Source organism: Cebus imitator, unplaced genomic scaffold (assembly GCF_001604975.1).
Source record: "Cebus imitator isolate Cc_AM_T3 unplaced genomic scaffold, Cebus_imitator-1.0 Scaffold258, whole genome shotgun sequence".
Taxonomy (NCBI): Eukaryota; Metazoa; Chordata; class Mammalia; order Primates; family Cebidae; genus Cebus; species Cebus imitator.
The window spans coordinates 2,384,150-2,409,939 of NW_016107573.1; the positions used below are offsets into that span (position 1 = coordinate 2,384,150).

Here is a 25,790-nt window from a genome sequence, read left to right on the forward strand (position 1 = left end):
CTGGGTCCAGGAACTTGGTTGCGCCATTCCTTCCGGCAGCACTCACTCTGTGTGATGTTGACACTCCCGACAGCATCTCCTATTAGCTCAGAGGATGGAGACCAAGTCTGCTTTGCTCCATGCTGTCCCTGCATCCACAGGTGCCTGGCACACAGTAGGCACTCAAGGAGGAGCAGGACAGGCGGGGCCCTGCTTCCCAGCCCCAAGGAGAAGACAGAGGCCAGTGTGTCGCTGGGGGAAGCAGAGGCACCGAGGTGCGCACCAGGGAGCCCGCCCTAGACAGGTGCCACCCCTAGGCCTGGCCTGCTTCAGGCCCCGCCAACAGCAATGGGGCGGCCCTCACTTGTGTCTCCCTGCCTCAGCTGGGGGAAAGGGATTGCCTCAACCTCAGCTCCTGGGAAGCTGTGGGTGGGAGGTGGCAGACACCCAAAGCCAGGCATACTCCGGTTCCTGGAGCAGAAGGGAAGTGGGTACTGCGGCTGACACTGGGGTTGCCCTCCGGGAGGGCAGAGGTTGGCCTGTGGAGGAAGAGCTGGGAAGCCCAGTGTGGCTGCCCCTGACCCCTGGCCAGCCCCACCTCCCCCGGCCCAGGAGGGGTGTCTGAGGCTGACTTTGAACTAGAGCACACCCTCTCCACAGGAAACAGATGAGGGAGCTTGACTCTTGGAAGGGGGTCTCAGGTGCACGGTCTGTGAGGACTTGTCACCCCCATAACATCACCTGAGGAGTCACTTTGCAGGCAACCGGAAACCACCACCTGCAGTCTGATTCCTCCCAAGCCCAGTTGCTGCAGACCCAGCTGCCAGGATCATCTCCTGGCTTAGTGGGTGCCCTGAAGCCAAACTCACCACTCTGCCGCAAACCCGACACTTGCTTTCTGCTTCTCATTTGCCCCCACTGCAGTTCCAGAATCCCAGCCCATTGCCTTTCTCTCCCTCGGCCCTTCCTCTCCCATCTGTCACTCGGTCCTGTGATTTCTCCCATATCTGTCGCTTGTAGGCCACTCCTCTCTCCATCGTCTGCCAGTCTGGCTTCCTGGACACAGAGCAAAAATATCGCTATCATCTTGTCTTCTCCTGCTGGCAAACCTTCCAAAACTCCCTCCAGTTCTAGTGCACAGAGCATCCATTCCAAACCCCTGGCTGCAGCACCTGAGGCCCCCAGCTCTCAGGCACGGCCCACTTTGCCAGGTCGTCTCTGCATTCGACCCACCTTCAGCTGCTCCCACCCCTGCACACAACCTGAGCTCCCTATTCCCCTCCACTCTTTCTCCCCTGCCCCTTTGGAGAAACAGGGTCTCGCTCTGTCACCCTGGCTGGAGGGCAGTGGCATGATTGTGGCTGACTACAGCCTTGACCTACTGGGCTCAAATGATCCTCCCATCTAAGCCTCCTGGGTAGCTGGGACTACAGGCATGCACCACCATGCCTAACTTTTCAATTTTTTTGTAGAGACGGGGTCTTGCTTTTTTGCCCAGGCAAGTCTCGAACTCATGGCCTCAAGCAACCTTCCCACATCGGTCTCCCAAAGTGCTGGGATTACAGGCATCAGCCTCTGCACCTGACCCCCTTCCCACTTCTTACATCCTCCTGCCCTTGGGGCTAAGCGCAGATGCCCCCACCTCTGTGATTCCCCACCCAGAGGGGTCTGTGGGCCTGCCCTGGTGTGTGGGTGGCTCTCAGAGTGCCACTGTGGAGCTTCCTTCAGCCACAGGCAGAACTGGGCCCCATCCAATCACCCTGCCACCCACAGCACGGACTTCGGCATGACGGGTCCCCACACTCATCCACTGTGATCCCCATCCACTGGGAGAGGCAGCAGGTTGGGGCCTTGTGAGCAACTACTTTGTTGCCACCACGTGAGCTGACGCTCTGCTAGGCACGTTTCCCTCAGGGGGGCGAGGCCTTCAGAGCCTACAAACAAGTGTGTGCTCCACCCCCACCAACTCATATAAAGGACAAAGTGGTCACGGGCAGCGGTCCACTGGCACTGGGCTAAGGAAGAAAAAGAGACCTCGGTGTAGTCCAGCCGCCGAATCCACGTGAAGCAGGGTTCTCTTTTCTTTGTTACGTTTTTTAGGGTGGCGGTCCAGGAGTCTCAGTTCACGCTGCATGGTGCACACGTGGGTTAAAAGTTCCCTAGGACAGCAAAACCATGGGAAAAGGCGGGGAGGGGTCCTGGCGCATTTTGTTAATCTATGGAACAAACTCTCAGCATGGAAACAGCAGAGCCAGGATGCCAACCCAGACTCCCTTGTCCTCTGTGACCTTAGACTCTTTGCTGCAGGTTTTCATGTGATTTTTTTCTTCCCAGGGATGAGTTTCAAATACTTTAGAATTATGCAAAAGGAGTCAGACCTCAGCCCCCTCGCTGGGTACCCTGCCCGGGCTAAGCCTCAGTTTCCCCTCTGTACAATGGGACCAACTTGGCCTACCTCCCAGCTGTGAAGAAGATTCCCTGAGAAACACACAGGCACGATGTTGACGGCAGGGCCGTCCCTGAGCTGGTGTGGCCGAGGCTCTCTCTCTTATTTCCCCTTTCCCTCCTTAGTGGTTTTCTTTCTTCTCTCTTTGTCCCCATTCTGTCACCTGCCCTGCCTGCCGCCCACCCTCCACCCAAGGGCTGGGATGTGGGGTGCCCACAAAAGCCCTTTTTTCAGTGCAAAGGAAGGGTCACAGTCCATGCTCCTTTGGAGCAGGGAGGCCCTCCCAAGGCTGGCCGGGCTCCCTGCGTCTCAGGACGTCGGAGGGCTGGGCTCAGGGAGGGGCGAAGGTCTCTGAGGGAGGGGGTTGGGCAGGCGTGGCCCTGGAGCCTGTGTCGAGGGTGGATCAGATGGGCCAGGTGGTGCCCCAGGCTCAGAGGTGGGTGCTGGGGCAGGGAGTGGTGACCTAGGAGGGGGCCTGATGTCTTGGAGGGGCTACAGCCCTGTGACTTTTGTGGGGACAGGGACAAGGGGAGGCTGGTTGTGCTGCACACGGCCTGTGGCAGGTCTGAGTCAAAACACCTAAGGCCGACCCCGGCGGTCATGCGGAGGGCTGCCCAGTCATCGCCTTATGCCGGCCTGGGTCACTCAGGCAGGCTGGGCGCGGCCCTGTCAGCTGTGACTCAGGCCCCAGCGGCCTCGCCACGCAGCACTGGGCAGGGGCATCGGGCACAAGGACCCCCCCTCCTCACGTCCCGGCCCCGCTTCTCCCCTTGGCCACCCCAAAGACCCTGCTCCGACCTGTGTCTGGCACAGACTGGGTGGGAACCTGGGGCCCTCTGCACCTGCTGTCCCCAGCAGTTTGGCTGGGGGTGGGGGGTTGGGTGGAAGTGGGGGGAGCGTCAGGGCCACCCGGCTCTGGACGGGAAGTCAAGTTGGGGGCGGGGTGAGGAGCCAGCTCCAGAGAAGATTCAGCAGGAGAGGGAAGCAGAGGGGGCCTGGCCCCGAAGACGATGGTGTCCCACTGAAGACCTGGCAAACCTCTTTCCAGATCCGGAGGGGCGTGTGCAGGCACAGACCAGGTAGGCTTCTCCCAGGGCAGGGCCAGGGTGATGCCAGCCTCCAAATTTATCCTCCACCAAAGCCAACATCACTTACTCCCTTGTGGGGCAGGGGCATCTGGTGGCCTGCACACGCTCCAGGCCTCAGTTTCCCCTTCTATGCAATGGACATGGTGAGATACGCCCCGAACATCTCTCTGAGGATGTCAAGAGACAACGGATACGTAAGTGTCATATGGACATGTGAGGGTTTAAAGAGCATCGAAGGGTTAGAGGGCAGCGGTGAGGGCTCTGGACTCGGTGGCTGGAAGGAGGCCTGGATTTGAGTCCTGGCTGTGTGGGATCCTGGAGGACTCAGCCATCTGGGCGTTTTGAGTCCTGGATTCCCAGGGGATCCTCTCCCCCAGAGCAGTGCAGGGGGCCAAGGCTACCAAGCCCTGGGTTTGCTTTTGATGGAGAGCTGGTTCCTGTATCGGAGGCTCCCAGGGTGTGTGGTCCGTCAAGTTCAAGGCCCCTGTGCCTCTGGCCTTGGGCCAGTGCAGGACTTGACAGCTCTGTGCCTCACTCACTGTATACAATGGATCTAATCATGGCATCATGGTGGCGAGAAAGGAAAAATATAGGTAAAATCCTTGCAAGGAGGCTGGCATGAGAGGGGAAGGGGCTCCACCCTAATCTTGTCATCAGCAGTTCCCAAGGACTGGGGAGAGGCTTCTCGGGGGTGAGGAAACTGTCTCCAGAGCAGGCCAGTCCTGGGTCTGGAGGCTAGGGTCCCCTGGCAGCTGGGGTAGGGCGGGGGCCTGGGTTCTGCCCCACAAGTCCCTGGTTTATTTCACCTCTGTGGGTCTTAATTGTCTCCTCTGTAAAACGGCGGTTGTAATTCCCATTTGGAAGAATTTTGAGGACCCAAAATGGGGCCCCAAGAAGCTGGGGAGAGGGGACATCCTGGGGGTCTGAGGGGAGTGGGAAGGGGCAGAGGGCCAAGGGAGAATTTCTTCTTCTCCCCCTCCTCCTCCTCCTTCTCCTCCCAGAGCCTCCACCAGGCAGAGGCACGTGGTCCTGGCACCCCCTTGTGGCCAGTCCTCAGGGCTTCCCCGGGAGATGCTGGACATGGCAGAGGCTCCTCTAGGACCCTCAGCGGTGTCCCCTTCTCCTGCCTTGGCCCGTATCTGCCCATCCTCCATTCTGAGCCTCAAGCATCCCCGCTCACTTCTGCAAATCCCCAAATGCCACCCTGCCTGGCCCTGGGGGAGGCCCTGGCTTCTGGGCCCTGGGGTTGGTGGGCCCGTGGTCTCGGGGCCTGCTGCCTGCTGGGCAGTGGGGGGCGCTGAAGCCCGTGGTTTGGAGCCAGGCTAGGTGGTTGGGCATCAAACATTGGGCTGGGAGCCCTGGAGCTGGACCCTCCCCCAGCCCTGGGCCCAGCTTTTCTGGGGACCTGGGCCTCTCTCTCTATCCCCCACCACTGCTCCCCACTAAACACTTTTCAAAAAACCTTTTCTTTTTTTTTGATACTGAGTTTCACTCTTGTTGCCCAGGCTGGATTGCAATGTCTCCATCTCAGCTCACCACAACCTCCACCTCTTGAGTTCAAGCAATTCTCCTGCCTCAACCTCCTCAGCAGCTGGGATTACAGGCATGCGGCACCATGCCTGGCTAATTTTGTATTTTTTTTTTTAGTAGACAGGGTTTCTCCATGTTGATCAGGCTGGTCTCGAACTCCCAACCTCAGGTGATCTGCCGGCCTTGGCCTCCCAAAGCACTGGGATTACAGGCGTGAGCCACTGTGCCCAGCCCCAAAGAATCTTTTCTAGACACTTCGGGACTCATGGACTTATCTAGAAAAGGAAACTGAGACTCTGAGAAGCTTCCTTCTGGAATTCTCACAAGCAGATCAGGACTGAAACCCAGGGTTTCCAGCTCCCTGTCTGGGAGTCCAAGAGAGGCTACCACCAGTCCACATACTATTGGGAATGTGCCACTAATTTGCTGTGTGGCCTTGGAAAAGCCACTTCCCCTCTCTGTGCCCCACGGCTAAGATAATATCCATAACACAGCCAGGTGTGTGGCTCATGCCTATAATCCCAGCATTTTGGGAGGCTGAGGCACGAGGATTGCTTGAGCAGGGGTGATTGAGGCTGCAGTGAGCTATGGTGGCAGCACTGCACTCCAGCCTGGGCAACAGAATGAGACCCTGTCTCAAACAACAGTAATATCAATAACACAGAGGACGTTGCTGCCCTCATAGACTGACAGCACCGTTCCCCAATTTTGTAGACGAGGCCACCTGCCCGAGGTTCCACAGTTTGTAAGTGGCCGTGGTGGGCCTGGGGTCTGGCTGATTCCAGAGCCCACCTAGCCTCCTCCCCTCCATGCCGCAGTCTCATCTCTTCTCTGAGCTTTTCCTTTACCTAGTGGGGACGCTGAGGCCAGCAGGGCCCAAGATGGGCCCTAAGTCCCCCACCTGTACCCGGCAGGTGGGCCCTCTGAGGGTGGGGAGCTACAGGCCACCATCTTCCCTCTGCAAGGACCCCCTCCTGCTAACCCTCTGGCTAGGGTGGACTTAAGGGAGACCGCAACAGCAGAGAGGCTCACGGAGACACTGGCTGTCTGGACAGCCCACCATGACACCAGGCTCGGGCGTTGGTCCCACCCAGAAAGGGAGGAGATGGAAACAGGGACAGGGGTGGGGTGGGGGCGGAGGCGAGGTTGGGCAGGAGATCAGAGTGGGATTGTGTCATGCAGTCCTGTGGCTGATAAGCCACCGGGCGGCCTGGCCCAGGCCGAAGGAGGGGCTCCCAGGGGAGTGACTCTTCGGGGACCCCCTGGGCCTGGCTGTTTGAACCACACCTGGGCCTCCCGGCTCCTGTTTTAGGGAGGCTGGGGTTAGGGGGCCAGGGTGGAGAGTTGGCTCCATTACACACTGTGTGACCTGGGACAAATCATTCCACTCTGTGAGTCTCAGTTTCCGAGTCTGTCCAATGAGGATTTAGATGCCTCCCTCAGAGAATGGGGGTTAGGACTGCAGCCCATAGGGGTTCTGGTGAGCACTTGGTAAAGCTTGGTTTTGTGGGCGGCAGGGAGTGGGGTGGGAGAGAAGCTCATGAAAGCCTTGGGGGTCTATGCCCAGAAAGGTCACTACTCTAGGCTGGGAGGCTCCTAGAGGTCTAGGGGATCCCAAGGGTGCAGGGCTGGTGGGGGACGGGTATGATGCCCCGGCTGCAAGACACAGAGGAAGGCCTGGCCCCTCCAATCACAGCTCCCACCAGCAGCTCCCCCACCTGCTCCCATCCCTCCCCTCACCCCAGGAAGCTCCCCCTTCCTTCTCTTCCCAGGGAAGAGGATGGTCCAACCTCAGCCAGGTCTCGCCTCTCCATCCTCCCCACCCAGTGGGATGGGACCACTTTATTCTTTCCATGTCATCACAGTGGCCAGACCGGAGGCTCCCATCACCCTCCCACCTGCCATCCTCAGAACAATTCCAGAGGTTCCCCTGGGTGCTGGTTGGGGTCAGGGTGGCCCAGTGAGCTTGGCTGGGGAAGGGAAGGAGTGGAGGCTAGGCCCCACCTCTGCACGGCCAGTTTCAGGCTGAGTAGGTCCTCTGCCACTTCCTGTTCTGTTTATTGCCTCCGAGTCCAGGAAATCATTGAGCGACACATCCCCCTTTTGCCCCCCAGCCCCTCGATTATTCAAAAGGGGCCGCGGTGATCTCTCTCTTTTGGAAAACCCAGTGGGAGAAGAAAGCTGTCAGCTCGGCTCTGACATCAGCTTTGTCCCTGTGCCAAGAATCCGGGTGGCCAGGGTGGTGTGGGGAGGAGGGGCTGGGACGGGGCAGGGAGGAAGCCAGCTGCTGGTGGCCTCTGTGACGTGAGGCTGCCGCATGGTTCCCAAGGGCGGGGGCTGGAGGGCGAGGAGCAGAGATTGTTGGAGACACGCTGGGGCACACGCAGGCCTGGAGGCTCAGGAACGCACGCGTGCATGTCCAGGGTTAGGCTTCCCCGCTCACTGAGCCCTCGTGCTCAGCAACCCACAGTCCCACACAAACTCACGCAGACACAAGGCCAGACACACAGTGGCACTGGCTTCATGCCCATGGGCACGCACACGCACACACACATATAGTCACACAACCACACTGAAGATTCACAATAGCAGCCAGAGATGGGCACCGTCTAGCCTGCTCTCAGTCACACAAAGCAAGCAGTACAAGCAGATCTGCACACACGCACACAAGTGCACACACACATACACCCAGGACCAGACTCAGGCATGCACAGACACAAAGGCACTCACTACACACACACGCACAGGCAAATGCCCAGTCAGAACCAGACAGACAGACTCAGCCTCGTCCCAGGGCCACTGGGAGGCTAGTGTGTGCCCGCTACTGCAGGCTGGGCCTGTTCGCCTCGGGCTGCCCTGGAAAGGCGGCTGTGGCCACTTTCTCTTCCTGCACCCTGCGGCGAGGATGAAAGGCTCCCTGGTAGAGTAGGAAGGAAAGACCTGTGACCGTCCTGGGCTCCGCCCAGGTGGGACGGGGCAGGGCAGAGAGCCCAGGGGTCTGAGGCTGCGGAAGGGAGTGGATAGTGGGAGGCTGGGCTCTGGGAGGTCTTTGTCACGGCACAGGGAGCTGCCAGGTCCCCCACGTTGAACACCTGCCCTGCCCTGCCCCACCCTGTCCTGTGGCACCTCTGGCCCATTCCAGAGCTGGAAGGGAAGTCAGGAACCCCGTGGAACACTGCTGAGTGACCCTGGGCAAGTCACTCCTCAGCCCCTCTGGGCCTGGCTTTCCACATCGATACTGGCGGCTTGCAAATGTTTTGGACTGCCACCCACAGTAAGAAATACATCGCACCTTGCAACCAGATGAGGATGCAGACACTGACACACACAGGCAACAGGAAAAAAAGTTTCATGGAGCAGTCCTCGCCCTGGCTCGGGGCAATGCCAGGTGATTTCGCTATTCCATTTCCTTTTTGAAAGTGTTGGTGGCAACCCTCTAATTGAATCCATGACCCACGAAGAGGCAGAGGCCTTCGGTGTGAAAACACTGCTCTCTCTACATCTGGCTGCAACAGTGTTGGGCTAGTTCGAGATTCAGGGGGAGCCTGGGGAGGTAAAAGTGCTGGCAGAGTCTCAAAGTCCATGCTCACTAAATGCTGCTGGCCAGGATAGACAGCAGCCCATTTTACAGAGCCCTGGGGGGACTGGCCAGGCCTCTGGCCCTGCCAACGATCGGGGCGTCGTGGGCTGCTGCTTCCCTTGCAATTTTTATCAGAAATGAAGAAAAAAAATGCAATCACTCTGATTCACCTCCAGGGGGTTGATTCCTGACATATTTGGTCGGGAAATGTCAGGGTGATGATGGTGACAGTTGGCGGAAGGCCAGGGTGGCTTCTGGCTTCTCCTCGGCCCTGGGGGGATACTGCTGGTCACTGCTAGAGACTGGATCAGGTGAGGGTGAGAAAGCGCAGGCGATAGGTCCCTTGCCTGGGCCTCAAGAGTCCCCAGAAGACAGCTGGGCTCTCCAGGGCCCATAGAGGGGGGTGTTACTGCTTATTTCCACGTCACCAAGGCTCTGAGATGCTACTCACTCTCCCAAAACCTACACCAAGCTGCATGAACTGAGAGGACCCAGGAGCCACCTGCTGCTCTGCCTCTCAGGCTCCAGTGCACTGACCATGGGACCCAGCCCCTGACTCGCTCTGGGGTTCAAGCTCCTTCTGCGGCCACAACCAGATCTGATTAGAAAGGCTCCCACGTGTTAGCGTTTATCTGCATTTCCCAAGTAACATCCCCATGACTGCCCCACGAAGCTGTTAATGACAGCAACCTCATTTTCAGAGGGGGAACTAAGGTTCTGAGAGAGGAAGCCCGTTGCCACGGGCCATATAGCTGGTGGGTGGTGCCGGTGGGATCTGAACCCCCTCCCCTGGGTTGAGAACAATGGAGGCATGGTCCACTGGGGGCATCACATTCTCACTCCTCAAGCACTGAAGAGTGCGGTGCTCTTGCCTTTTTGGCCAGGATGCCCAATTGCCTGGACTGTGCCAGGCATTCCTGAGCTTCCCCAGTCTGCTCTGGCATCCCCTCACCAGCCCTGGGCCTGGGACCCACCTTCTGGCCCCCGCACCCCCCCACCGGCCCCCCCACCCCCCCCACCGCTTCCTCCCTAGGCCCACCTGAGGACTCTGTTCATTTCCCAGGTACCAACATCAGGGCAACAGGCTGAGAGCCACTGCTGCAGGGGTTTTCACAAAACTGAGATCATAGCTTAGAGGATAGAGAAGGAAGGAGGGAGGCCAGCCTGGGCAGCCGGGGGTGCCCAGAGCGCTGTTTCTGGGTCACTGGTCTTGGGGAATTCCCCAATGCCCGGAGAGCTGCTTACCTGGTGAGTAACCGCTGCTGGCTGCCCACACAGAATGCCTGACTGTGACCTCCCACCCCACCCCTGCCCATGCCACTGCCATGCTGCCCTCTCTCCTGAGAGCCCTAGGGTCCAGGAAAGAGACAGGCAGGGGGCTGGCCCCCACCCCCGCATCCCCCCCCCAACCCCGGAGCTCTGCAGGGGGCGGCTGGTGATTCAAGCCCCTCAGAGCTGAGCTATGTCTCCTTCCTTCTCAGATGGGGCCTGGGGGTGAATCAGCTTCTGGGGGCGGTGAGGCCAGGTCAGCTGCAGTCCTCAGATCAGGCTTGGGGTGGGGGTGGCGAGGGGCCAGGAAAGGGGCTGGGGGGAGTGAGCACACTGCCCTGCCAGCCCCTCCCACAACCTGTCTGATCTTTCTGGGGCACCCTTGAAGCTGGAGGCTATGTGGGTATCTTGCCTTGATTTACCATCAGCAGAGGCTTGAGAGGTCTTGCTCCTGCCCAGTGTTCCCCGCTCAGCACCCTGGGGTGGATCCAAGTGTCCCCATCTGTCAAATGGGGACAAGAACCCCTGCTTCACAGGGAAATGAGCACATGGGTGGGATATGCGCAGAGGCGGCTTGCTGGGTGCCCAGAACCGTGCTGAGCCCTGAGCCCTCACAGCAAACCCACAATGATGATACCATTATTCCCATTTTACAGATGAAGAAACTGAGGCCAGGAAGTGGCAGTCACTTCCCCAAAGTCATTCAGCTCATAACTGGCAGACCCAAACCTCCAATCTAGTTCTAAACGAGGCCAGAGTCCATGCTTCAAACCATCAGACCTCTCCTTTCCACGAGAGGCTTGGCCCTGACAGTTTTTTTAAACCATAAAATGCTTTCAAAAAATACTTACCCTCTATTCATTTCAGGGTATAGCCCTGAGCCAGGTGCTGTCAAGAGTACAAGTGAGACTCAGACCCCCTCCAAGCTCCCAAAGATTAGGGAATAAGATTCATCCCCACTTGAAACAAGAGCAGGAAGGACAAGGCTGATGTCAGCTGGTCAGGGCTGTGGGAGGGAGGGGAGGCTTCCTGGAGGAGGGTGGCCCAAGCTCACCTGCTGTGCCCTTCGCCCCCCTTGGAGCAAGAGGCGCTGCAGGGATTGCTGTGGCCTGTAAGACGGAAGCCCGGGTTCCAGACCTGGCTCTGTTATTAACTCTTTGTGTGAGCCACACAAAGTGTCTTCACCTCTCTGAGCCTCAGTTTCCCCATCAGAAAAATAAACAGCTGTGACATTCCAGGAGAGACTTGTGGATGGCGGGTAAAAATCAGCAGGAAGTAAGCATGTGTTAGGGGGTGCACTCACTTCCTGGAGAGCAATGATGAGTTGGATGGCACAGTCACCTGGAGACAGAACTCCTGGGTTCTGTCAGGGGGTCCCATGTGGCCAGGACTGTCCCCCTTACCCTGAGACCGGTCACATCCCTGGCAGGCCCCATCTGCAGAAGCAGGACAGGCTGTGGATGAAGTCACAGCTGGAAGGGGCCGGGCTGGGGCTGCCACTCCAGGGTGGGGCCTGGGGTCGTGACCCTGGGAGCAGGCAGCCAAGAAGGGAGGATGCCTTCTGTGAGGGAGCGAGCTGGCCGGGGGCGGGGAACACACACACACAGCATAGAGAGGGAGGGAAGAAAACAAACTCTGAGAGACCAAAGTGGGCCTGGAGCGTAGCCTGGGCGGCCGATTTCTGGGGGGCCGCTGCCACGTTGCAGGCGGCACACGGATTTGCGGCTCCGAGATCCTGCCGGGCCTTCCCTCCAGAGGCCCAGTGCAGGCGGTACCTGGACATGGACAGGAGGGGGAGGCTGGGCCTGGGGCGCCGAGGGGCCCAGAGCACTTGGGGAGCACAAACCAAGTCAGGTACAGTGAGGGGAAACTGAGGCACCGGAAGGGGTCAGTCAGGGCTGGGGTGAAGTGGCCCTAGTGTCAGTGTCTTCTAGACCCTGTTCTCACTTCCTGTTCCCTGTGGGGTGGGGCTGAGATTAAACAGTGATGGGGGTGGATTATAGGGCCGATCTGGGGTCTGGCTTGCCAGAGGGCGTGCGAGGACCTGCAGGTCCGCTTGGAAGGAGGCAGAGGAGACACTGGATGTAGGGGTGGCCGCAGGAGAACTCTTGAGCCTAGCGAGAGACTCAGGCCAGGCAACGGGGGTTTGATAGGTGGAGGCCACAGTGAGCCTTTGGTCACATGGATTTGGGGTCCAGGTCAGGAGAGCCAGGCTGAGTCAGGTGACAGGGGTCTGGGTGATGTGGGATGGGACTAGGGCTGGGGCAGAGCTCATGTGCTCCTAGTGGTCAGGTCCTTGTGTGGGAGATGCTGGGGGAGGGGTAAGAAGAAGGATTGAGTTGGGGTGTCCCGGGACATGGGGCTGCCTGAGCCAGGCCGGGGCGGGTGCGTCTCCTGGTAGTGTACAGGACCCCAGAGCAAGTATACAGGAGCAGTAAGTGCCAGGTAGGGCCCTCCATGGCCCATCAAAGAAGAGATAAGGTGTGGAGGGGGGGCAGGAAGGAGGAAGGAGAGCCAGTCCGGGAAGTGCCAGCTGGGATGGGCAGTTTTATCACCTCACATCCGAGGCCCTGTGGGGGCGGGGGGACGACAAGAGCCTAGATAAGGCAGGGTGTGCATGTGGTGGAGAATGGCAGCAGGCACCAGGGCTCGTCCTGGCACGATGAAGGAAGAACACGTGGCTGGGCAGGTCCAGGATGTGGCAAGAGGCAGGAGCTGGGGGCACGGAGGATGGGAGAGGGGGCGGTGGGGCCCGGGCGAGGCTGCAGGAGCTCCCTAGCCTTGGAAAACCAACTCACACACCTTGATCTCAAGTCAGGGTCAGGCGGGAGGGCTGGGAAGGGGCCCCGAGGGACTGAATCATCTTCTGGTACGGGGGTCCCCTGGCAGCTTTGGGGATGGCATGCTGTCTGGCCAGCATTTCCCCATCTCATGGGGTGTATATGTTTGTACTTTTCTGATGCCCTTCTTGGAGGTGTCCCTGTGCTCATTCTGCCCTGCTCCCCACTAGTCCTTCCTGCCCTTCCCCATTCATAAATCACCTGGCCTCAGAAGACGCCAGAACATGTGACACCGCCTTAGAGCCTCTAGAAGCACCTTTTGGGGACCTCCATTATTCTCTGAGGCTGAGGTCCAAGGGACTTCCAAGGCAGGTCTGGGAGGGACCAGTAACTTCTCAGTTCCCGCAGCCATCCCTCAGCCTCCGGAGGAGGACACTGGTTCCGATTTCGACAAGCCTCTCTCCATCCCACTTCAGAATGGAAATTCTGGACCACCTTCCCAGAAGCACCTTCCCAGAGTGTCCCCCCAGAACAGAGTCACCGCCACCCCCACCCCATTCTTCCTAGCTCCTTCCCCAGTTCCTTCCCCAGCCTCACAGGTACAGTGGTCAGCAGGGCCGGCACACTGGTGGTGGTGGAAGACCTGACCCTCTAGGGCCCTCAGAGCCCCGGGGAGCCCAATGGCAATGGGCAGATTGGAGGAGGCTACCTCTGGGGTGGCTTCCAGCGCCCATGTTTAGTTCCACTTTATGACCGTCTAAAGTCCACGCCGGCTGCAGGCCCCTCCTCCTGGAGTCTCCTTCTCAGCCAAGCCCCAGCCCGCCTCCTCCCACTGCCCCCCTAAAGCCCCCCAACCAGAGGGCGCAGGGGGCAGCCTTCATCTGCTAGTCCAGACTGGCTACCTCCCCAAGCCCAGGTGAGTCAGGGCCGTCTGGAGCGCCCACTGCTGGGACCCCTGCTGACTCGGCCAGGGGCCCCCTCCTGGCAATGCCCATCTTCAGACAACTCCTGGGACAAGCCAGGCAGGAAAACCACAGGGCGTTTTGTCGAAGCCTTCATTATAATTTTATCAATCAAATTCTTAGAAGAGGGAAAAAGTCTCTTCTCCCCACCCTCCCCCCTCACTCGTCCCCCCCCCCTTCACTCTCACTTTCTTCCATTCATAATTTCCTATGATGCACCTCAAACAACTTCCTGGACCGGGGATCCCGGCTAAATATAGCTGTTTCTGTCTTACAACACAGGCTCCAGTATATAAATCAGGCAAATTCCCCATTTGAGCATGAACCTCTGAAAACTGCCGGCATCTGAGGTTTCCTCCAAGGCCCTCTGAAGTGCAGCCCATAATGAAGGTCTTGGCGGCAGGTAAATACACCCGCCCCGCGCCGGCTTCGCGTCCCCGCTGCGGGGCGCAGCGGCAACTTGGGGCGTTTGGCAGCGCGAGCCGGACGCCCACCCGCCGCAGACACACGGACACTTGGGGCGCCCGCGCAGCCACCAGAGGCGCTGGGTGGCGGCCCAGAGCGAGCGCGGGCACATGGTCCCCAGCGCTGCACGCCCGCGGCAGGTTGGCGGCGAGGGAGGGGGCACCGAGCCTTCCTCCTCCTCCTCTTCCTCCCCCTCGCCTTCTCTTCCTCCTCCTCCTTCTCCTCCTCCTCCTCCTCGCTCCCGCCGCTCTCGCTGGCTGCTATTCCCTCTGCGCTTTCTCCCGGATTCACTCTCCCTCTCTCTTTTTCTTTTCTTTCTTTCTTTCCGCTTTCTCCTTTCCAACCGCGGTCCCGGGCTGCTCCCAGGGAGGGGCGCGGGCGGCGAGCAGCTTGCAAACTCCGGCCTGGGACGGGAGCAGGTGCCGCCTCCATCTGCTGGTGTCTGGAAAGCGTGTGGTCTGCGCTAGGTGAGATATAGGGGTGTGGCCCCCCCCTCCAGCAGCCACCCCGGGGCCTCAGCACTGCCTGGGGATGCGGGGTCGAACCGGGGACGAACTTGAGGCTGCCCCCGTCCCCTCTGTCCCAGCATGGGGGGTCCGGGGGAGGTCTCCAGCTTCACTTACCCGCTGACCCCAGCCCCCACCACCTTCAGGTGCCTTCTGCGGAGCCCTGGAAAGGCGTCTAAGGGGACCCAGGGGAGTGGGGCTCTCAGGCCCCCCTGGGGGAGGGGCAAGCCGGGACTTGTCGGGACAGCTCCCAGCTCTCCAGTCACCTTTCACTTTCCTTCCTCCCCGCCCACCCGGCTGCCTGTGACCTTTTGCCTTTTCTGTCTCCTGGTGCACCATTTCCTCTCCCTCCCTGAGCCCGTGTGTTGAGGGGGAGGGGAATCCCCTGGACCAGGGACAGCAATATGAGCCGGGAGAAGGCATGGAGTCAGAGGCTGTCCAGAGCTGGGGGGCGGACAGAGAGTTTTGAATGATGGTTTGAGGATGGAGACTGGGGACAGCCAGAGAGAAATGGGGTGAACTTGAGCACCCTAGTTGGGGGACACTAGGGAAGGGCAGAGATAGAGGGCGATGTGGGGTGGAGGCAGAATTAGGGGCAATTGGCCCGGGGAGCCAGAATCAAGTGGCAGGTTTGGGATCGAGAGGAGGGTCAGCGGAGGACTCCTCCCCACTCGCTCATGCCCCGTGGTCCCTCTGGGTGCCTGGCTTGGGAGGTGTGGGCTGCAATGGGCAGGAAGCCCTGCTGAGGAACCTGGGCCACCCCTCCAAGTGGGAACAGAGGGATCTCCTTTCTCCTGGCACCTGCTGGGCCTGGGGCCTGGTGCCTTCCAGCCAGAGGGCCAAGGGGACTTAGGGTCTTTGCCTTCCTGAGGGAAAGGGTGGGATGGCCAGGAGTCCCTCCTGGGCTCTGCACCCTGCCGGTGGAAATGGCTTGTGTCTTGCCACTTCGTCTTTCTGTCATCTCTGAAGAGAGCAGAGAGAGCTAAGGTAGAGAGAGGGCGACAGAGGAATATATGCAGTGACAGAGTGAAGACTAGATCCTAGGAAGACAGTGGCAGGTGATGAGGGGGAACCAGGAGTCCTCCCCCATGTGACCCTTGCTGGACCTCCATCCAGTGTGCCATGACCCCAGGCCACCCTTTCCTGACTTCCTACTCATGGCTTCTTCCTACTGGTCCCCAGGAGTTGTGCCCCTGCTGCTGGTTCTGCACTGGAGACATGGGGCGGGGAGCCCCCTCCCCATCACCCCTGTCAACGCCACCTGTGCCATACGCCACCCATGTCACAACAACCTCATGAACCAGATCAGGAGCCAACTGGCACAGCTCAATGGCAGTGCAAATGCCCTCTTTATTCTCTATGTAAGTTACCCCTGGGATACTGAGGGGGGATGGCAGGGAGAGGGCTTGTGAATGTCATTAAGGGCTGTCCTGATCTGGGTTGAAGGGACCTTTTGGGGCTGGAAGGAGAGAATGGGGAGAGGGCTTGATTAAACCACCCACAGACTCCTGGCACTTCCTGCCTACACTTCCTCAGGGAAGCATCCCCAGGGTGCCCCAGTTATCGAGGGCGCTTCTTGTCTCGTGATTGCTCTGCTGCATGGAGCAAGGGAGAGAGGGGAAATGAGCATGAGGAACCAGGGGGGTGCGGCTGAGAGGCAGTGGGCTGCGGGTGCCGGGTGTGGAGGGTGCCCCGGAACAGCGTGAGTGCAGGTATGGAAGTGCTTGTGTGAGGTGCCCCAGCTGGGGCAAGACACCGAGTTTTCCCGTCTTAGGGTGGTGATGATGGTGACGATGACTGCTTGCATGGCTCAGGCTTCGATCTTTAGCAAGAGCACTCACACTACAGTTACTTTTGGCTCTCATGCCAATTCTAGATGCTTACAGGGCAAGAATTATGCCCTCTAAGCATAATTCCCCATGTACTATGTGGGTCCCCGTGTACTATGTGGGGAAACTGAGGTTCAAGAGCTTGCTCAGAGGGTTGGCGGAAGGGCTGGGACACAGACCCCTGACTCCCACATCACTTCCCCTCTGCCCCTCAGTACACAGCCCAAGGGGAGCCATTCCCCAACAACCTGGACAAGCTGTGCGGCCCCAATGTGACGGACTTCCCGCCCTTCCACGCCAATGGCACGGAGAAGGCCAGGCTGGTGGAGCTGTACCGCATAGTTGTGTATCTTGGCACCGCCCTGGGCAACATCACCCGGGACCAGAAGATCCTCAACCCCAGCGCCCTCAGCCTCCATAGCAAGCTCAACGCCACTGCTGACATCCTGCGAGGCCTCCTTAGCAACGTGCTGTGCCGCCTGTGCAGCAAGTACCACGTGGCTCATGTGGACGTGACCTACAGCCCCGACACGTCGGGTAAGGACGTCTTCCAGAAGAAGAAGCTGGGCTGTCAGCTCCTGGGGAAGTATAAGCAGGTCATCGGCATGTTGGCCCAGGCCTTCTAGCAGGAGGTCGTCAAGTGCACAGTGAACTGAGGGATCTCAGGATTGGTGTCCAAATGTGGGGGCCTGTCCTAGGGTGGCCAGGACCCAGGGCATCACTAAATCCAAACAGGGGCTGCTGGCAGACCCCGAGGGTGCCTGGCCAGTCCACTCCATTCTGGGCTGGGCTGTGATGAAGCTGAGCAGAGTGGAAACTTCCATAGGGAGGGAGCTAGAAGACGGCGCCCCTTCCTCTGGGAGACTGTGGACTGGGGAGCGCGGGCTAGACTTCTGCCTCTGCGTTTCCCTTTGGCCCCTTGCTGGCTTTGTGCAGTGAGCAAACTACACAAGTCAACTACAACAGCCCTGACCACAGGGTAAGACAGCAGGGCCCAGGGGCGTGGACCAGTCCCCAGCAAATGATCACCATCTGTGCCTTTGCTGCCCCTTAGGCAGGGACTCAGGTGGGCCAGAGGGGCTAGGACCCCAAAGGACTCCTTGTCCCTTAGAAGGTTGGTGAGTGGAAGATAGAGAGGGGCCTCTGGGATTGGAGGCTGTCTTCTTTTGAGCATGATCAAAGAACTTGGGCGTAGGAATGGTCAAGCAGAAGTTTCTAGAAGGAGGTCACTGGCATTCAGGCTCTCAGGGAGCCAGAGAAGCCACCTTCAGGCCTGGGAAGGAGGACGTTGGGAGAAAGAGACGCCCTGAAAGCCTTGGTGGGTTCGTCCTTCTCTTCCCCGCCGTCTTCCCTGCAGCCTGGCATGGCCAGGGTCTGGTGGCTGGACCTGGAGCAGGCGTTTGTGGTAGGGCAGGAGCAGGTTGCTAAGTCAGGTGTAGAGGTTCTGACAGATTCAGAGTCTTCCTCTGGGTGAGAGTCTGTAAAGAGTAGCTCAGAGTAGTAGTGCACATCTGAGGCCCCGGGAGGCCTTGTGAGGTCACACAGAGGTACTTGAGGGGGACCAGAGGCCGTCTCTGGTCCCCAGGGCAAGGGGACAGCAGAACTTGAGGTCAGGGTCTCAGGGAACCCTGAACTCCAAGTGTGCTGTGCGTCTGACCCAGCATGATTTCTATTTATTATGATGTCCTATTTATATTAACTTATTGGTGCTTTCAGTGGCAAAGTTAATTCCCCTTTCCCTGGTCTCTACTCAACAAAATATGATGGCGGCTCCTGCACAGGCGCCGTGGCCAGGACGTAGCAGAGCCTGGCCTGGAAGTCAACGATGTTACAAGCGGAATAAGCCTTATGGGTGAAGCTCAGAGAAGGGTCGGATCTGAGAGAATGAGCAGGGGAGTGGGGGGCCCGGATCCACCCCCATCTGCTGTTGTGCCTTGCTTTTGGGTATTGGGGTCCAGGCTGCAGGGGCTGGGCCGGTTTGTGGAGAGGCCGGGTACCTTATTCTCTTGGTTCCAGGAGTCTGTATTCTCAGGCACCGCCACATTGTGTTGCGAGGGGCATCGCTCCTGGTTGAAATTGTGCCCCTAGAGCAGTGGGCAAGGCAGTCCTGGTGGCCCACCTTGTCCCTGTTTCTGTGTCCCCATGCTGCCTCTGAAATAACGCCTTGCAACAATCCTGTCCCAGCACCCAGTGGGGAAGCGCCTCGGGTGGCCGGACACCCACAGAGGGCGCAAGGGCCTGGCTGGGCCAGACCCTGGGAAGGTGGGGTAGACTGGGGGATCAGCTGCCCACTGCTCCCAAGAGGAGGAGAGGGAAGCTGGAGACGCCTGGGACTCAGACCAGGAAGCTGTGGGCCCTCCTGCCCCACCTCCGGCCCACTCCCACCCATGTCTGGGCTCCCAGGCAGGGAACCCAATCCCTTCCTTTGTGCTGGGGCCAAGCAAGTGGGGAAACGCCCTCCAGCCTGAGAGCAGGGGAGGGAGGGAGGCAGCCGAGTTGGGGCAGCTGCTCTGAGCAGCGTTCTGGCTTCTTCTCAAACCCTGAGTGGGCTGCCGGCCTCCAAGTTCCACCAACAAGATGATGGTACTAATTATGGTACTTTTCACTCACTTTGCACCTTTCCCTGTCGCTCTCTAAGCACTTTACCTGGATGGCACGTGGGCAGCGCGTGGGCTGGTCCCGAGGCCTGGGGTTGGGGAGGAGGGTGCGGCCGGGAGTTGTCCATCTGTTCATCCCAATGGCAAGACAAGGATGTGGCTCTTGAGATGTGGGTCACACTCTCCCTTGTCCAGGATTCAGGGGCTGCCTCCCCTTCCCTGCTCCATCCGGCTTGGCTTAGGCTGGCTGCACTCCCCCAAGATGGGCTTCAAGAAAGACAAACTCGTGTGAAAGCCAGAGTTGCTGATTCCACCCAGAGCCTGCTGGCTCGCCCATCACCTCATCTCCCTGTGGACTTGCGTGCCCTGTGCCAGGCCCACCTGGTGGCCCTGGCTCCCAGGCAATCTCCTGGCCAGCCTGGACTTGGCCCAGAGGTGCCATCCTCAGTGCTCCCTTCAGAACCCCTCCAGCAGCTCGGCATCCACTGCGATCAGCATCACTGAATCACGGAGCCTTTGCATGAAACAGCTCTGCCGGGCCGGGAGCTGTGCTTCTCTTCCCTTTACATCTGCTGGTGTGGACCATACCCAGGCCTGGGCCGGAGGAAGAGAGAGGGATGGGCTTTTTGTAGTTTACCAAGAGAGAAGTCTCTGGGCCCTTATTTATTATTTAAACATTTAAACAAAAAAAGCACTGCTAGTTTACTTGTCTCTCCTCCCGCTCCTCCCCATCCTCCCCATCCTCCCCATCCTCCTCCTTGTCCCTGACTTGGGGCACTTCCACCCTGACCCAGCCAGTCCAGCTCTGCCTTGCCAGCTCTCCAGTGTAGACATAATGTGTGGGGTGGGAGCCCTGGGACCCGGGAGGTAGCCTGTCCCTGCAGATGGTACAGATGTTCCTGCCTTAGAGTCATCTCTAGTTCCCCAAACCAACCCCGGCATCCAGCCTTCAGTCCCACCCCCGTGCTAGCTCCTCGGGCCCCCCGTGCGGCCCTAGGGGTTTCCCTCCTTCCTTTCCACTGAAAAGCACTTGGCCTTGGGTGACAAATTCCTCTTTGATGAATGTACCCTGTGGGGATGTTTCATACTGACAGATTATTTTTATTTATTCAATGTCATATTTAAAATATTTATTTTTTATACCAGAGGAATACTTTTTTTTTTTTTTTTTTTTTAAGAAAAAAAGAGAAATGAATAAAGAATCTGCTCTTGGCTAGCTCTCTGGAGTGTACTGATATGGGGAGATGGGCTGGAAGGGCCTGAACTGTCCCTGTCCTGGGTACCAGCCAAGTGGGACTAGGCGAAGGATAGATGAGGGTGTGGGGGGGGCGCCTGGCGTCAGTGGGGGGAGTCAGGTGGAGTTTTGGCCAAGGCAAAACAGGGTGGATGGTGTCTAGATCATGGGGTGACACCAAGGAAAGAGATGGATTGCTCAGAGGTAAAGGGGGTGCTGGGTGTGGTGGCTCATTCTTGTAATCCCAGCACTTTGGGAGGCTGAGGCAGGTGGATCATTTGAGCCCAGGAGTTTGAGACCAGCCTGGCCAACAGGACAAAACCACGGCAAAATTAGCCAGACGCTGTGACGTGTGCCTGCGGCCCCAGCTACTCGAGGTGCTGAGATGGGAGGATCCGTGGAGGCTGCGCTGCAGCTTGGGGGACAGGCTGTCTCAAAAACAAAGTAAAGAGGGGGCCGTGGGATCTCAGCTCGTTCCCTCCCAACTCCTCACTTAATCTCATGGAAGCCCCAGGAGTATCAATCCCCACGTACTAGAAGAGGAAATCGAGGCTTAGAGCCATGAGACCACATGCCCAGGGGCACCCAAAATGTTTAGGGCCAGCTAGCGCCACTCCTTCCCCTCCAGCTCTGGTGATCGTTCCCCTACATGAGATTTCGAGGAGCTGGAAGATACCAGCTGCCCAGGTCTCTGTCGCCCAGAAATGGCCCGTTGACCATCCACAGGGACATAACAGGACAAGCCCAATTGCTCCAGCGCAGGAGGGGACAGGTAGTCCTGCTCAGAATCACATGGGACACTGGGGCCAGAACCAAGGAGGACTCTGTCTGCCCTGATGGCTTCCCCATCGGGATTTCAGGGCCTGAGCGGCTCTCCCACAGTGGACACTGCCGTCCCTCCTCCTGCTTCCCATTTGGGAACCAAACCCCCTTCCACTGTGACCTTCTTCCCAGCTGCCTGTGATCCCTTCCTGGGGGGATTCAAGGTCAGAACTGGGAAGTCACAGATACTGAAACTCTGGAGTGGCCCCAGATGTCACCCTGTGCTTTGCTCTGGGGTTTGGGTCTGGGGCTCCCTGAGCCAAGGTTTATTTTGGGGGTCTGGGCAGTGTTTCTGAGAGTTACCAGCTTGCTCGTTCCTGCATGTTTGTAAGAGTCAGCTCCTGTGCCAGTTGCAATGCCTCCTAGAAGCTCACAGGCTGGGAGGGACAATTAGGATGTGTGTGATGGATGAGGCACGTAGAGGACGGCGAGGTCACGTTGGGGAGAGCCTCACTCTGGGAGTCAGCAGGGGGCTCAGGCTGTGGTCCCCTCTGCTCTCAGTGCCATGAAGGGACTGCATTCAACAACATGCTCGGACCCGGCCTCACCTGCAAGGAAGCCGATTAGCAATGCAGAATCTTGGCCTCACCCCCAGACCTGCAGAATCAGAATGCGTGTACATTAACAACATCCCAGGAGACTCGAGTACACATTCAAGTCGGAGAAAGGCCACCCTGCGCTTTCATCTCGCATTCCTCAGGAGTCCCCCACGCCAAGTGCAAATGGCCAAGGGCCGGGCAGGCAGCTGCTTGGGAGGGAGAGGCCGGCAGGCCCACAGCTGTTTCCAAGTCTTCCCCTGAAGTCTCCCGCCCCTCCCGGCTGGCTCAGGCCGTGGGCCACACCCCAGCCGCCCAGGGGTGGAAACACCCCTCCCCTCCACTCAGGGAGACAAGGTTGAAGCTTTTCAAAAGCAACCTTTACTAGGAAACTAGAGGAAAATAAAACAAATGGCGAAGCATGGAAAGGGAGAGAGTGACAGCGATGTCCCAGGTGGGTGGCTGGAGGCCCAGGGCCTGGGGGGGGTCTCTGCCTCTGCCTGGGGAATTCTCCAGTCTGGGAGACGGGCCTGCCCTGGCCAAATAGAACAAAGGACTGTTAATTAGTTGTTGGGTCACCCTCCAAAAAAGAGGCGAAAACAATCACTTTGTGGGAGGAAGTGGGAGAAGGGAGGTGTTTGCTTTGCTGGGAAAGCCCTGCCCTGTGGCCGGGGTCCTGGGCCTGGCACTGCCCTGTGCAGTCCTGTGACCCTTTTAGTGAGCTCAGCTGTCTTATCTTGAAAATTGCAAGAATAATCAGTGATGAAAGCCATCTTACCTACTTCCCAAGATTGCCGGAAGGAATTACAGGTAGGGAGATAGAAATGCCTTGTGAATCCCGCTCCTCCAAGGGTGGAGACGGTCCAAGCAGAATGCAGCCCAGACACCCGGTGCCCTCTTTGCAGGGGAAGTGGGCCACTCTCTCCTGGTGAATGTGGAAGGGAGGATTCTGGCAGTCCTGAGTTCAAGGCCGGGGTCAGGTGGATGGGGAGGGGTAAGCCTGCCAGACAAACATCCTAGCAGCTGACTGATCCCCTGATGGTAATTGGAGTCATGGGTCCAGAGGGCACCTGGACAGAGAGGCCCCTGGACCCCAGATGTGTGGTAGAGCAGCAGGGCAGCCCTCCTGCCCAGCCAGCTCTCAGGAGTTCACCAGGACTTGGAACTACCTTTCCCCCATCCCAAGAGAACAACTGCCAACAGCTACCCACAGGATACATGAGCCCACAGGCTCTGTGAAGCCCTACACCTTACGGTTCACAAAGCATTTTCTCACCCATCATGAGATCCTCCCAACCACTCTGTGAGGTTGTGGATGGGTTACTCTCTCTATTTCACATGAGGAAACAGGACCAGGGAGGCAGAGGGTACCCTGACATCACTCAGCTTGTGAAAGATGCTGTTGATGTTTCTCATCTTTTTTTTTTTTTTTTTTTTGAGACAGAGTCTCACTCTGTCACCCAGGCTGGAGGGCAGTGGTGTGATCTTGGCTCACTGCAACTTCCGCTGCCCGGGTTCAAGTGATTCTCCTGCCTCAGCCTCCCAAGTAGCTGGGATTACAGGCACCTGCCACCACGACCAGCTAATTTTTGTATTTTTAGTAGAGACAGGGCTTCACTATGTTGGCCAGGCTGGTCTTGAACTCCTGACCTCGTGATCCACCTGCTTCAACCTCCCAAAGTGCTGAGATTACAGGCGTGAACCACTGTGCCCGCACTGTTTTCTCATCTTGATGGTCAACACCCATCCACTCACCTGGTCAAGACTGGTGAGGCCCTCTACGCACCCGGCAATAGACCTGCAGGAGCTCAAGGGTTACTAGCAGAAGAGAGTCTCCCCAGTAACCTCTGCTCGAAATTCAAAGATAATGCAGAATGGGAATTCATTACACTAAACAATCACATTTTCAGCAATAAATGTTAACATCATAATGGAACCAAGATGTATTTATTTCCCTGTTTATTCCAAACAGCATGTAAAGAAGCTTATAGCAGAAGGTACCTAATGAAAATGCTGATAAAACAGATAATCAGGATGAGAGAGGATATAAACAGAGTGAGAGAAAGAAGACCACAGAAAGAAAGAAAATAAATGTTTCATATCACAAGGGGCCACATAATTGCCATGGCCGAGCTTCAGAGCTGGCTCTGAGGTCCCTGGCAGCTAAAAGAAGAAAGGAAATGTGATCTTGCTATGTGAGTTTCATAATCAAAAAAGAGGCATCTCAGGGAAAGCAGAGCCTGTCCTGGGACTGGGTTCGAAAGGGAATTTCTCCCTTGAGACTCACAGGGGACGGGGGTGATGTGCTGCCCTCTCCTCTAGCGGCAGCCTTTTTCACAGGCATATGGATTTTTGGAGGGGTCTCTGCAGCCATCTTAGCAACAGCTGGTGCCCAGCATCCGGTGCAGCTTGCTGTGGTTTGAATGTGTCCCCCAGATTTCATGTGTTGGAAACTGAATCCCCAAATCCATGTGTTGATTGGTAGTGGGGCCTTTGGGAGGTAATTGGGATTAGATAAGATGATCAGTGTGGGCCATCATGACGGGGACTGGTGGCAAGGAGAAGACAAAGGAAGGCCTGAGCTAACATGCACACCAGCTCTCACTGTGTGACATCTGCTGCCATGTTATGATGCAGCAAGGTGCTCCTCACCAGACGCTGGTGCCATGTTTTTGCACTTCCCAGTCTCCAGAACCATGAGTGAAATACAGTCCATTTCTTTATAAATTACCCAGTCTGTTACAGCAACGAAAATCGACTAAGACACAGTCCAATGAAGGGGGTTCTACAAGGGGCCAGGATGCCACAGGCACAAACTAGGGCTTTCGAAGGTGGAGCAGACACTAAGCATGCCTCAGAAGCTTCTGCCTTGCCTCCAGTATTTTAAAACCCGTTTTATTGATGAAGGACTTCCTCCCTCTGAGAAGAGCCTGCAAGTCCTGGAGGATACCAGTTGGTCCATGAGGAATGCCACGAGGAAGGGCAAGAAGGAAGGCAATAGAACTGGGGCAGGACACTGGGGATCAGTGGCCTTGAGTCTGTCTCATTACAACGCCACTTGGGAAAGGCAGCAAGTCTTGTCCTGGTCACTGGCTTTGGCATCCAGGACACTTCTCAAGCCTCCTTCTGCCCTAGCAAGAAGCCTCAGCTTGAATCTGTCCCTTTGACTTAGGGAAGCACCACCCTGCTTTGGAGGCCAAAAATTTCAATTATGAGGACGTGGTCAAGCCTTGCCCACTCCAGCCAAGAGTCAACGACTAGGGGAGAGGGAAGGGGATGTGAAGAGAGAGCGTCTGGGGCTTGGGGGGTGGGTGAGATGCAGAGAGAGAGAGCCACAGCCGCAGACACAGACAAGCAATGGGATTGGGGGCCCAGCGGGGGTTAACCGAGCAGAAAACCACCAGCGAGAGGAAAATATGTGAGAAGCATTTTTGTAATTCCTAGCGGATCCGTCTAGCTCCTGCCCAGACAGTCAATGAATCAAAGCTGGGGTGGGCCCTACCTGTCAGCTTGCTCTTTCCTAGCCCACTCTCTCAGGCCCCACCTCCCAGCAGGCCAGCTAGAACACTCCCATTTCCCTGAAGGACCATTCTTTGCAGGTAGATGAAAAGCGTGCCATAGGCAAGGCCCAGGCAGCAGCAGCCCATGGGTCCAGGACCAGGACTCTCAGCCTCCTCCCCTCCCTGCTTTCTCTGCCCTGTCTCAGACAGGAGCCTCACCTGTACCTCCCACTGTGGGAGGGTTGAATGGTGGCCCCCCCTAGAAAAGATATAGCTGAGTCCTAATCCCCAGAATCTGTACATGAGATCTTATTTGGAAAAAAAATCTTTGCAGATGTAATTCAGTTAAGGATCTCAGGCCAGACATGGTGGCTCATGCCTATAATCCTAGCACTTCGGGAGGCTGAGGCGGGTGGATCACAAGGTCAAGAGTTCAAGACCAGCCTGACCAACTTGGTGAGACTCCCCGTCTCTATTAAAAAAAAAAAGGATCTCAAAGTGAGATCATCCTGGATTTCTGGGTGAGCCCTAAATCCAAGGATAAGTGCCATAAGAGGCACAGAAAGGGGAGAAGAGGAGAAGGCCGTGTGAAGGCAGAGGCTGAGACGGAGTGGTGGGCAGCAACTCAAGGAATGCTTGGGGCCTTCAAAGGCTGGAAGAGACAGGG

General features: G+C 57.7%; 1 protein-coding gene across 2 annotated transcripts; it reads left to right on the plus strand.

Annotated features, from left to right (window-relative positions):
• Positions 1-3,334: 3,334 nt before the first annotated feature.
• Positions 3,335-20,249, plus strand: LIF (LIF interleukin 6 family cytokine). 2 transcript variants are annotated; one of them, XM_017499625.2, is made up of 4 exons: positions 3,335-3,504; positions 13,917-14,037; positions 15,788-15,966; positions 16,650-20,249. In XM_017499625.2, exons 2-4 carry the CDS (start codon positions 14,019-14,021, stop codon positions 17,058-17,060), a joined length of 609 nt encoding a protein of 202 aa, XP_017355114.1. In that variant the 5' UTR covers positions 3,335-3,504; positions 13,917-14,018; the 3' UTR covers positions 17,061-20,249. The 2 variants fall into 2 exon arrangements, with proteins under 2 accessions (XP_017355114.1, XP_037584142.1); XM_037728214.1 differs by lacking the exon at positions 3,335-3,504 and having other exon boundaries at positions 13,812-14,037.
• Positions 20,250-25,790: the final 5,541 nt, after the last annotated feature.